Below are 13179 nucleotides of genomic sequence, written 5' to 3' on the forward strand. Positions count from 1 at the left end.
TCAGGGAGTCCACTCGCTCTGGAACCCCAGGGCCTCCACTCCCAGAGGGAATAATGCAACCCTGTTCTTTAGACTGGAGCGACTCTCATTCAATGTAAAACAGGAGGGTTTATTGAGTGTCTGAACACAGCATAGGAAACTCTCAGGGCCCTCAGGCCTGGCCTCCCTCAGCACAGTACATCTAAGTCTCCCCTACATCCACGTGGGCTCTCTTTCTCTCCCTCTCCAGCTCAGAGACCTCCTGCTTTCCAGCTGGGCATCCAATATCACCTGCTCCCAAGCCCCGCCTTTCTCCTTTGTCTTTTGCCCAAGTAAACAGGGTCGCCTGGGCCTCCTTTCCTCTCAGCCATCCTTTGTTCCCCACTAGCTGGACCCAGCTGGCCAGGTCACTGGGGTCCTCTCTCTGCAGCCCATTGTCTTCCCACTGGCCAGAACCATCTGTGTTGGCCGAGCTGGGCCTCCTGGTGACTCGGTCACCAATCGCTGGGGTATCTATTCTCCCGGTAGTTGGCTGGGGTCCCAAGTTCCGTCGCTGGGCCTCTGTAACAACAAACTCCCTCTCCCATCACCTCGTTAAACCAGTAACACCCAGGGAAACTGAGTTCCACCCCCTCTGTATGCAAACTGTTGAAAAAACCAAGAAAATACCCCCATTTCATCACACCATGTCTTGTAGGAGACGTAAAGAAAAGACTCTAAAAGTCATAGTTTTGATCTATTAAGACATTTGTAACAGTCACAGGACTCTGTAACCAATCTTCTCATGGGAACAAAATGCTTACACATTATTCATTTCACAATAACACCTAGAAGCAGAAAGCATGGCCAATAGTTATTGACTCTGGTGGGAATAATGAGGTTTAAACAGGATGGCCTCTTGGTACTTACTAATGGAACTATCCTTTATTCATACCCACTGTTCCTTGTCCCAGATTGGTGTTTAAATGGAGGCTGGTACATTGCCTCCTTATTTTGTCTGAGCTGTCCTTTGTGTGGTAGATTGATTCTCTCTGGCTCTGGGATGATTTTCCAGTGATAACCTGGGGCTCAAAGCCAAGTTGAGGACTAGGTTAATCATTACTGTTTCTGGCTGCTGTGTGGTGTCTTTTTGCTATTAAAAATGATACACATCACAAGACGCATGACATTTTCTGTAAACTGTGATACTCCCTCTTTTCCTCCCCTCCCCATACTGTGGCTTTGCTTATGGGACATCTTAAAAGTTCTTAAGAGTGTGTTGTGCCCGTGTGCTGGTTCTAGGTTAGCCAGGGATTAGAGGCTGAGGGGGCCAGACGGGATCTTTGTGACCACCTTGTCTGACCTCCTGTATAACACGGGCTATAGAACTTCCCCCAACATAGGACCTATAGCAGATCTTTTAGATCAACAGCCAGGGCATGGCAGGGGCCGTCGCCCCGTAGTGATTCTAATGGGAACAGGGGGTAAGCGGAGGGCCTGCACAGCTCCAAGGGGTTGGTAGGAGATGCACCCGTTCAGCGCTGGGTGCCATCTACTCAGTGAGCGACAGGCTAGGCCAGAGGGGCACATCCCAACCAACCCTGGGTGGGCGGCCACAAAAGAGTGCACGGACCATGGAGACGGTCAGTGCCCCCACCCCATCCCCATCCCCATGGCGGTGCTACCCCCAGGGCGCTGTGAGAGGCAGGCTGGCGGGGCCCTGGGGGACAAGCTGGCACTGCTTCTGCCCAGGTTGCAGCCAGCGAGCGACCATCCCCGTGACCCCACCAGGTCTCGCACGTCCAGCCCCTCAGCGGGCCCCTCCCGAGCAGGGGAACGCGCCAAAACCCCCCTGAGGGGTGGTGGCGGGGGCGTGTCCCGCGGGCCAACGGTCTCATTCGCGGGAGTGCCGGGCTGGCCGCCGGAGCGTAACGGTCACTTAGCCTGCCCGGTCCCGTGCAGTCCGCTGGTGGCCACCGCTGCCTCCCTTGTCCTCGGAGCCGCCATGGCGGGGGGTCTGGATTCGCTGGAGAAATGCCTGGAGCGGCACCTCCCCCCCGAGGAGCTCGGCGAAGTGAAGCGGATCCTCTACGGGAGCCTGAGCAGGTGCGGGAGGGACTACAGCTCCCAGCAGCCCCTGCGCCGGCGGCCCGCGTTGCAGTGGGACTGAGGCCGGGGTGGGGGGTGCCTTAGCTCGGGCGGCGTAACCGAGCCGGGGGGAGGGGGCGTGGCCGTGGCCGTGGCCGTGGCTGGTGCTGGAGGCCTTTGGGCCTCAGGTTTGGCTTGAGGGGTGGTGGCCGCGCAGCCTCCAGCAGCCGCCTTGTCCCGCCTGGCGGTTGGCGGGCGCGCGGCGCTCGCGCTCGCGCTGCCCACCCGCGCGCGCGCGCCCTTGATTCCGCTCCTTTGCCGTTTCAGAAAACTCGCCTTGCCGGCGGCGGCTCTGTCGGCCGCGGGCCAGAGGGCGTTTGAGCTGCAGGGCTGTGGATTCGGAGCGGCGCCCGAGCAGCTGAGGCAGCCCCGCGTTGTCCGAGTGGGGCTGGTTCAGAATAAAATCCCCCTGCCCACAGATACACCCGTGGCGGAACAGGTACGGTCACGGGCTCTGGGTCAGCCCGCTCCAGCTCCTCCGCTGGATCAACACCTGTCATGAGCCTGGCTGCTTAAATTCCCAGCTCTGTGACACTGAAATCATGGACTCCTTAGGGCCTGTCTTCACTACCTCCCCCATCCCCCCAGTGGCACAGCTGCAGGGATGGATGTAGCAGGTCTGGGAAAGACACACTGTGTTGACAGGGGAGCGCTCTCCCATGGAGGTAATTACTCCACCCCACTGAGAGGAGGAAGCTGTGTCGGCAGGAGATAGGCTTGCCAGCTTTGGTTGGCCATATTCCTGGAGGTTTCCTCACATGACATCATCTTTTAATTAAAGATTAATTCCTGGAGACTGCAGGACAATCCTTGAGGATTGGCAACCCTAGAGGAGAGCATCCCACCCCTGAGCGATGTAAATTATGATTTTAGTGGTACTATAAACAAGCTCTTAGCGAGACTGGTCTTGTGTCTCATTACAACAGTAAGTAACCCCTTAACGCTTCTTTGTCCAGTGATTGCAGAGGTGATTTTGTGCACATTGCAGAGAAATTGTGCACATCATCCTGAAGGATCTCTTGCAATGTGTTAACTCCTCATATTTCACAATCTGTTCTACCTTGTACTGAGCTGTGACACTCTGAGTCCAGGTCTACATTAGAGACCTATATCGGTATAATTATGTTGCTTAGGGGTGTGAAAAATCCACACCCTTGAGTGCTACTGACCTACAATTCTCTTCCACGCCCCCGCCCTCTCCCGGGTAGACCGTACTACATCGACGGGAGAGCTTCTCAAGGAGGTGGATTAACTACGCTGCTCTCTCTTTGGCATAGGAACATCTTCACTAAAACGCTACCACAGCATAGCTGCATTACTGTACGTGAGAACAAGCCCTGAGTACCTTTCCCAGACCTCTGCGTATCTCAAAGCTTGTCTCATTCACCAACAGAAGCTGTTCCAATAAAAGATATTACCTCACCCCCCTTGACTTTCACATGTCACACTATCAGTTCTGCATTTCTTGTGTTGTCCGCTCTCAGTTTTGTGGCCTATGTTACCTAATGTCCTTGGATTTGACTTGTTGAATGGTAAATGGCCAAGAAGTCTTGTTACTCAAAGAAGAACATGCAGCTCCATCAGAAAATCTCATGTGTATTGTTTACTTATTGACTCGCCCGAGCTATTTGTAGTTTTCTTGAAGCTAAATATTTTAGTTGCTGGCTTTCTAAGCTAAAAGCCTTTACCTGTCAAATGAACCAGAAAGGTTTCATGTTCAGAGAATTGAAAGTTGATGATTGCAGAATGCAGAGTTGGTGATTTGTATAAATTCTACGCTCTAAGACTCTTTATACAGCAGTAAGTCAAAGGTCTGAGGGGAGTCTTTCACCAGAAGAACACTGGCATGTCTGTGATACAAGATGCACAGGTGCAAGTTTTATGTAAATCTATGAAGTCTTTTAAAAGCAAAATAAAGGTGAATTCCACATTTGTGAAATATGCTAGACCAATAGTCCAATTTATTCACAGGGCAGAAATTTCACTCAACACTGTATTTTGGAGAGAGAGAGTAGCTCATTCTCTGTGTTAGTCAAGTTCTTGCTTTCTCTGTGGTGTCTGCCAAAAAGAGTGCCAGTTGCTGCCATTTGTTATGTGGATGCCTGTTTACTAGAAACTGGCCTGAGACCACCAAGTCATTTTGCATAACGCTACACAGCTGTTATATCTCTTTGGTCAGTATCAGTCTGGGTTGGATTTGAGATGAATATATATATATGAATGGCTCCAAATCTCGTTGCCACTGCCCCTATGCCTCTTTGTAACTAGAGTTCTCCAGTGAGAGGAGTTCCTATGTAAAGATTTTTAAGTACTTAAAGAAAAATATGAACAGGCCATCACTGGTGCACTGCTTGGTTCTTGTAAGGGATGCATTAAAACATGCTTGGAGGGTAATAACTTGTATATTACTGACTGAAGCGTCTTTACTAACTCTGTGTGTGTGTGTGTGCGCGTGCGTGTGTGCATTTCAAGCCTCAGAGCAGGAGCTTCTCTCATTAGACCCAGAGCATATGCCAAAAGGAGGAGCTTGTCTGCGTTTCAGGAGTAGCCAGTCCATGGCCATCCCTGCCCCTGATCATCCCATCTCTCCTTTATCCAAACATAGGCAACTGTCCCACAGATAACCATAGGGAGATGGCCTCCTAACTTCTAGTCAAAGAACTTCTGGTCGAAGTTGTCAGATGTATGGGGCTCAAGAGTGAAGCAACATACTGCTCCAACAAGCATTTTGTCAGTTCACAACTCTGCTAGCTCCTGGGCTGGTATTTTAGGGGAAGATCTGGAATCTACATGTGCTTGCAGGATGCACAGATATCAATTCAATAGGCTGGTCTAACCTCTGGTGGTATTATGCTTACTCATTCACATTGCTAAGTGTCACATCTCAAAACAGCATCAAAATGTTTTTTTCTGTGTCACTCTTTTAGGGTTTATAGATCTCTAGGCACCTAGATTCATTTGAAAAACTGGCCTTTAATCCCTATATGTGCATTAAAGATGCAGATATGTGCTTTTGAAAATCCCATTAGGCACCTATCTGAATGTTTAGGCCCCTAAATACCTTTAAAAATGCCCTAACTCTTTAGGGCCTAATTCTGCAACCATTGCTTGTACTGAGCAGTAACTTACCCTACAAGTACTCTCACTGAAATGAATGGGGTGAAGTGCCAAGCATGGTACTGCTTAGTGTGAACAAAGGTGGCAGAACCAAAACCGTAATGTTATAAGTGAATTATGATGTATGAATTTTTATAGACTCAAATTTCTTATAACCAGGTGGCTGCACTGCACAGGCGAATAGAGGAGATCGTGGAGGTGGCTGCAATGTGTGGGGTCAATGTGATCTGCTTTCAAGAGGCTTGGAGTGAGTATTTTCTGTAGTCTCCCGAAGTCCAGATTTTTTGCCTTTAAAATGCTAAAATTTCTGAAAATAGCCAATTCCTCTCCATTTAACAGGTACCCTATATTTTAAAAATGTTCCGCCGCAGCTATGAAACAGAGATTCCAGGATACAATCCTCTGATCCTAATCTTTATTTTCTGAAAGAAACTTAAAAGAATCCTTGTTAACAGAGCTGTGTGCAGGTTCCATGTTGGTCTGCAAAGGCAGGGTCTGCATCTGGGCGATGCTTTTAGTTATGCTTACTGTGTGTTCTTTCACCTGCTCTTCCCCTTTTCTTTCTTGGAAGTTTTGTTTCATTTAGGAAGATTCCCAACAGCAGAAAAATAATATTTAAATGAAAATGGAGGATGTGTGGGTTTAGGACTAGCCAAAACCAAAATTGAAGGACCTCCTGTGTGGCTGTTGAGGAAAATATGTCTTAGTCATTAATTTGCAGGTTTCTTCCTCAGACGCGCCTTCAGGGGATCCTCTGCCCCGTGTGAGATAGTGGGTAATCTTCCCCTCTCATTGCACCTATACTAACTTCCTACCCTCTTCGTCTCTAATCATAACCACCTCTCTTCTGGCCAGACAGGCCTCCCATTTCAAATCAGTAGGGACTCAGTCTGGCTTCTTAATTGAACAAATGTTGGCTGATTATAAGGTGCTGTCTTTGCTCCATAGAGCTGAGCGACTGTGCAACACTTCTTGTCCTTGCTGGGCTGTGGAGTAAGAGGAAATTAGATCTTGGTCTGCTGCATATAGAGCACTGGAACTATACGTGGCTGGTCTTGTCACAGTGTCTCTGTGAGAATGCAGCCTAGAAAATCTAAAGTTTAGAGACCCCTAAATGGCACATTCTCAAGAATCAAACTCCTTTTTGCAGGGAGAAGAAGATAGTAATACCATACTCAGATGTGGTAATTATTTCTCTGTTTACACAAAAGCAGCTTCTAAACACATTTCATTGACCCGTTTTATATAAGTAAAGCAGAACCCACCCCATACCAGCTCAGTGATCTAAAGTCTTTGTATTGACTTCTCATGTTGGTGTTTTTCTAGCTATGCCTTTTGCATTCTGTACAAGAGAGAAGCTTCCATGGACTGAATTTGCTGAGTCAGCAGAAGATGGTCTGACAACAAGGTTCTGCCAAAAGGTAAAAAGCTGAATTCATACCATTCTGTAGTGGTCACTTTTTGTATATCAGTCTTATACATTGTAAGACTCAAAGAACCAAAAATAATTTTCCAGCATGTTCAAAGCATGTATTGTGAGAGCTAGTGAAAGTGCAAATGGACAATATACGTGCAATATGAAACAGTTTTTAAAAAATCATACTTTACATTTTTATAATGCCTTTTACCCTGTAGGATATGTGAGACTTCCTATCCTGATTTTTCCCATATTTTTACAAGAAAATAAGTTTCACAGCCAGTCATCTTTAACTTCTAGTCAAGAAATTCCTTTTGAATGGAACAGACCATGCATTAGCAAAGCATTACACAAAGAATATTAACTGATGAATTAACTAATGTTCTGAAAGGGAAACACTTTCATATGATTCTTCTACATCCTTCCTCTGACATGTAACACAGAATGTAGCTTTCTGTGCACCGGAGGTGACCTTTTAATAGCTGGCAGTCATTCGGCCAGGGATCGCTAAGTGAAAGCATGATTGTGGGATAATTTTCACCTTTTGCCATCTTAAATAGGCTGCAGTTTTCTTGTTTTATAAGGGATGTTGTATTTTTCTTTCTTAAATAATTCACTGACATGATCAGGTTTGTTGTGGGCCTGAATCTACCCAGATGTGATCTGACCTACTAAGCATGTGTATCTAACCACTTTACAGCTTCAATCTGACCTAGGTCAAGTGTGGGGCACTTCTCAATGTGGGGTTAATGACCTAAGGGCAGATCCTGCAAGAAATATTCAGACATATAGAAAAGTAAAATTACATGAGGGGAAAGAAGAGAAAATGTCATTTGACCAAAGATTAAATAACCTATCAGTACTAACATTTGGTGCAAAATATTCTTGCTAGAACATTAAAAGGTACTGTGATGCTATGATTCCTGTGGATAAGGCAGCACCTATACTTTTAAACATAAATGTATTTACAAAGTGTGGATCCACTATGTACTGTGTAACTACAATAACTCGTTGATCAAAGACTTTCTTATATTTGATCTGTTGCAATAAAGAGGAATTTAAATTCCTACTCGAAAAAGGATTTGCTCTTGGTGCACAGTGCCACAGTTCTATACCTAGCATAACTGGGGATCCAAATTGTGTAACATCTTTCTGTTATGTTACTAACCCTAAATTTAATGAAAGGAAGAATACAAGGACAAACAATGCTTAAACGATGAGCGGCCAGTAGAATCTGGGATTTAGTTCTAGAGAGTGGATTCCTGGGACATCCTTGGAAGACTCTGCCTTGCCTGAATCCTTTTGTTCCCAACTGTTGGATTCAGTTTCATGTGCCTCTGAATTGCTGCTGAAGATAACCTGAATGCTTTATCTTGTAGGTAAAAGCCAAACATGAGATGCTTTGCAAAGAGAATAAAAATGATCACTAGGTCCAGACTGATTTAATAAATGTCTGCATAGAGTTGTCCACTTTCCATACTGTGATTTCACATGTCAGTTATTCACAGGAAAGCCTTAGCAAATACATTCATTAATCCTTTGCTCCAGTTCTTTGTAGAAGGCATCAGGAATCAGCACAAGGGTTTATGGGAAGCTTTAGAATCTGAGGCTCAGGCACAAGTTGTTAAGTAGAGTTGGTCAAAAATTCTGAGTAGAAACATTTTTTCAATGGAAAATGGCTATTGGAATGAAATGAGAATTGTCTTGGAAAATTTGTCACTGGTAAAACAAAAATTGAAAAAAAAATTCAGTTTTCTGTTTTGGTTTTTCATTGAAAAACTGATTTATTATTTTTCAGAAAATAAAAAATGTTCTTTTAAGCATGTCCTATGATTTTTTTTTTACCTTTTTCAGCCAGCTCTTGTTAAGCAAATCCACTAAGCAGTGTACCAGAATGAGAGAATGAGAGCAGGATTAAACACCCTCTCCCCCCGCTTATTTCTCAGCAGTTCCTTATGCCCCTTTTGGGTGGGTGGGTCTGGCCTACAGGTTAAAAACTGCTGCTACAGCAGAACTCATCTAACTGGAACTTGGTGCTTCTGCCAGAAGGATTCAGACTGGAAAGTTTTCACTGAGGTATCCCTCTCTGAACAAGAAAAATGTTGTAACACTAGAGTTCCAGTACATCATATATTCATCACTAGTGCTTAGCTGAGGTCAGAATAATGCACAGAATGAAAACCTCTTCTGTATTCTACTTTGAGGGGAAAAAGATGAAAACAGAGTTAATCATAACAGGCTTTTCCGTAATAGAGATTTTCTATTCATTTCTATAGTTGGCAAAGAAACACAATATGGTTGTGGTGTCTCCAATTCTGGAGAGAGATGATGTACATGGAGGAACTTTGTGGAACACTGCAGTGGTGATTTCAAACTCTGGATCTGTCCTTGGGAAGAGCAGGAAAAATCACATTCCAAGGATTGGAGATTTTAATGAGGTGAGATGCAGCATTGCTTATAATACACTGTCCTCACTTTGTAGCTCTTGCTTGTCTCTATATGGTAGAGTGTTGGAAAGTGTAGCTGCATAACTGTCCTGTCCATTTTGTCAAGGTAGAATTGTGTGGCTATGATGATACCACTGAGGGATTTCTGGTGCGCTCAAAAATCACAAGCATGGAATATGATGCCACCAGAATTCCCAAGATGCTATTGTAGCTTTGATTTATTTTAAGTTATTTTCTTTGTTTTATAATATTTCCCCAAAATAATCTGCTCCACAATACAGGTTATCATCCCAATGGGCTTTTCTATACAAAGCAACTTCACAAAAATATTGATGAGCTTTATAAAAATTGTGTAATTCATAGCTACGGTGTGTCAGTTGTGGGGTTCTGATGAAGTCACACTCCTGGTGAATTTCCTGTAAGCTGATGAGCCTTGTGTTATATGGTTCAGGGATGAACTGTACCTGTGATCTCTTTGTATCTCTCCATGGGCGCTTCTTTCAGGTGACAGGCCTATACCTGCACTTCCCTAAGTAGAATCCTGCAATTCATCCCACTTTTGACTAGACCACAAGTTTACAGCACCTTTATTTATAAACCATAGTACCTCCAGCATGGCCAGCTGGGTTTGACCTCAATCCAAAATTCTCTCAGGGAGCTGTGACCAGCTGGTGAATGCAATGACATAGAGCAGCTTGTTCAAAACAGAGTATGGTTTATTTATCTGTAGGAACATCACAAGCAGAGAGAAAAGGGTTAAAAATAACAAATGCCTAAATGCATATTGTCTTACCTAAACCTAATCTTTCCTTGCTAGTTTAAATAGATTCTGCTTAACCCAGGAACCCCCAAAGCATTGGGCTGCACGAAGCATGCTGCACCCCTGCAACTGCTGCCTCTCTCATAGTCATCCCCCGCCATCCAGTCAGCGTGCTGTGTCCCTCAAGATCCAAGCTGCCTTTTATCCATTTCAGAGTTCCTTTGTTTGAAATTTCCTACCCAGAGATCTCCTGATGTTTCAAGCTAAGCCCCTGGAGCTGACGAAACTGGAATGCATTTCTCCAGGCAAGGTTGGAGGTAGTCTTCATACAATGGATTCATAGTATTATCTGAGCACCAGGCAACTGACTTCTGTCTTTAGCGATTGTTTCAGGTTCCTGAAAGGTTTAACCCTTAGCTGCCTTTTAGCCAGCACTACAGTAGCCACCAAATCCTCCCCCTTCCCTACACACACACATAAACATTCATACAAATTAATACACATACCTTCCATGTTCTTCACACCTTATTTAATAGTTAAATCCATACATAATAAATACCGTGTTCGTACTGTATGGGCCTAGAACATTCTGTCTCAGAGGTTCCCAAACTGTGGTCCGTGTAGCACTTGCTGGTTGCATGTTTCTCTTTGTTTCCAGCTGTGAAACTGGAAAAGGCATGAAAGGCAGCTAAACTGTATATGAGTACTTTCACTTTTCTATGCATGAAATTGCTGCAGTTGCCACAGGGTTGTTACGTGATCACCAATGGGAGGTGGTCTATGTGACCATGAGTCCCAGGAGAAGCATCAAAACAATCTATTAACATAATTAAACAATTTTGACAATTCCAACCCTATCAGCTTCATTGTAACGGGTAAGTAGTGTTTGCCTAAAACACCCCATCTTGTTAAAAAGTGTTGATTGTGCTTGGAAGGGGTTAAGGATAGTCTGCTGGTAACTTGTTACCCTGCCTGGATATAACCTAGATAGTCATGGCTCTCTGAAAAGAGAGAGATAGACAGACCTTGGGTGAGGTCTGAGCAGCTCAGACTGGGGGAAGGATTATTCCGATCTTTATTAACAGAGAAAACAACAATAAAGTAACAAAATCCAAACCTGAGGAGGGCAGTGAGTTGGACTTCTCAGACTGGGTGTTTGTCGTAGAGCAGGTTGAGAAACATGCCAGCTTGCAATCATCCATGGCAAATCAATGAGAACTAAATGTAAAGGGGAAAAAATTTGTTCTCTAACCTTTTCAGCCCTGTGTGGGAGGTTGTATAAATAAACAAAAATCAATCCTCCTTGAGACATCAGTTAGTTGCTGTGGAGATTATTATGACCTCTGGTGAGGAATAAAGAGCAAGAGCTGATGAATTCCCCCAAGAAATAACAATCTTGTTTTTCTTCTCCTATCATAGTAGAAAAAACAGAGGACTGAGAAATAAAAATAAATTTAAAATATACAAGATAGGCAGATCTGTTTTGAAATAGAAATATTTATTAGAACATAACTGCCATGCTGGATCAGACCAATGGTCCATCTAGCCCAGTGTCCTGTCTCTGACAGTGGCTAGTACTAGAGCTTCAAGGGGAATTTGGGAATGATTCACCTTGTCTTCCACTCCTGGTTTCTGGCAGTCAAAGGTTTAGGGTTGCCTGGAGCGTGAGGTTGCATCCCTGCCCATCTTGGCTAATAGCCATTGATGGACCTGTCCTCCAGGAATTTATCTAATTCTTTTTTGAACCCAGTTATCTTTTTTGTCTTCACAACATCCCCTGGCAATGAGTTCCACAGGTTGACTGTGTATTGTGTGCAGAAGTACTTATGTTTGTTTTAAACCTGCTGCCTATTAATATTATTGGGTGACTCCTGGTTTGTGTGTTATGTGAAGAGGTAAATAACACTTTTTCTCCACACCATTCATGATTTTATAGATCTCTATCATATTTCTCCTTAGTTGTCCCTTTTCTAAGCAGACCAGCCCTAATCCTTTTAGTCTCTCCTCATATGGAAGTCGTTCCCTTTGTTGCCCTTCTTTTACCTTTGCCAGTTCCACTATACCTTTTTTGAGATTGGGTGACCAGAACTGGACACAGTATTCAAAGTGTGGGAAACCTTGGATTTATATAGTGGCATTATGATATTTTCTGTCTTATTTTCTATTCCTTTCCTAATAGTTCCTAATATTCTTTTAGCCTTTTTGATCACTGCTGTGCACTGTGCTGAAGTTTTCAGAGAACTATCCACGGTGACTCCAAGATCTCTTTCTTGAGTGGTAACAGCTAATTTAGAACCCATCATTATGCATGTGTAGTTAGGATTATTTTTTCCAGTGTGCATTACTTTGCACTTATCAGTGTTGAATTTCATCTGCCTTGTTGTTGCTCAGTCACTCAGTTTTGTGAGATTCCCCTTGTAAGGGCTGGTCTACATTGAAAAGTTACATCAGCATAGCTACGTCTGTCAGGGGTTTGTTTGTCTGAGCGATTGGCTGAAATAGGACTGAGTGGACTTGTAGGCTCTAAAGTTTTACATTGTTTTATTTTCAATGCAGTTATTTTTTGTACATAATTCTACATTTGTAAATTCAACTTTCATGATAAAGAGATTGCACTACAGTACTTGTCTGAGGTGAATTAAATTTTTTTTGTTTTTTTATAGTGCAAATACTTGTAATCAAAAATAAATATAAAGTGAGCACTATACACTTTGTATTCTGTGTTGTAATTGAAATCAATATATTTGAAAATGTAGAAAATATCCAAAAAATATTTAAATAAATGGTATTCCATTATTGTTTAATAACGTGATTAATCGTGATTAATTTTTTTAATCGCTTGAGAGCCCTAAAAAAAAGATAAATTGCAAATGGATACCTAACTTAACGAGCTAAGTGAATTTAAAAGCAAAAAGGTTTTTTTTACCACACGCTTACAGCAGTCTAACTGGATTGCTTCAGCCAGGACCTCCCTCCAATTCAATGATGCTTCCTTTGTGTTTCAAACATTGTAGCTGTCCTGAGTAGAGTGAGGGGAGAGAGGTGATTTGCGGGCCTCTGTTTCTTATTTTTATACCCTTCTCCCCTCTTTAAGGATTACCTCCAGCTGGGGGTCAGGTGACAGGCAGTCTGTTTACAAAGAAGCTCCTAGCTGTTTCATTGTCAGTATGGGGAAGTTCTCGCTCACCCCTTCCTCCTGCCGCAGAATGGCTGCTTAACTAGGTGGTAGTCTATAATAGTTCATCTGATTCTGCTGATACCTGGCTGGGGTGCCAGTGTGTCTCTGTCTCTGAAAAACTGATTTGGGCCTGCCTCTCTAACTTTGGAACATA

At 43.9% G+C, this 13179-nt stretch overlaps 1 protein-coding gene across 2 annotated transcripts in view; it reads left to right on the forward strand.

Annotated features, from left to right (window-relative positions):
• The first annotated feature begins 1826 nt into the window (after window positions 1-1826).
• The window catches only part of UPB1 (beta-ureidopropionase 1), a 37365-nt gene continuing 26012 nt past the window's right edge, over window positions 1827-13179 (forward strand). For both annotated transcript variants that reach the window (XM_084648750.1, XM_084648751.1), the window contains exons 1-5: window positions 1827-2064; window positions 2374-2545; window positions 5383-5470; window positions 6550-6644; window positions 8917-9078. In XM_084648750.1, coding sequence (XP_084504876.1) covers window positions 1964-2064; window positions 2374-2545; window positions 5383-5470; window positions 6550-6644; window positions 8917-9078 — 618 coding nt within the window. In that variant the 5' untranslated portion in view covers window positions 1827-1963. The remainder of the gene's footprint in view (window positions 2065-2373; window positions 2546-5382; window positions 5471-6549; window positions 6645-8916; window positions 9079-13179) is intronic.

Source organism: Lepidochelys olivacea (genome assembly GCF_965140295.1).
Source record: "Lepidochelys olivacea isolate rLepOli2 genome assembly, chromosome: 15".
NCBI lineage: Eukaryota > Metazoa > Chordata > Testudines > Cheloniidae > Lepidochelys > Lepidochelys olivacea.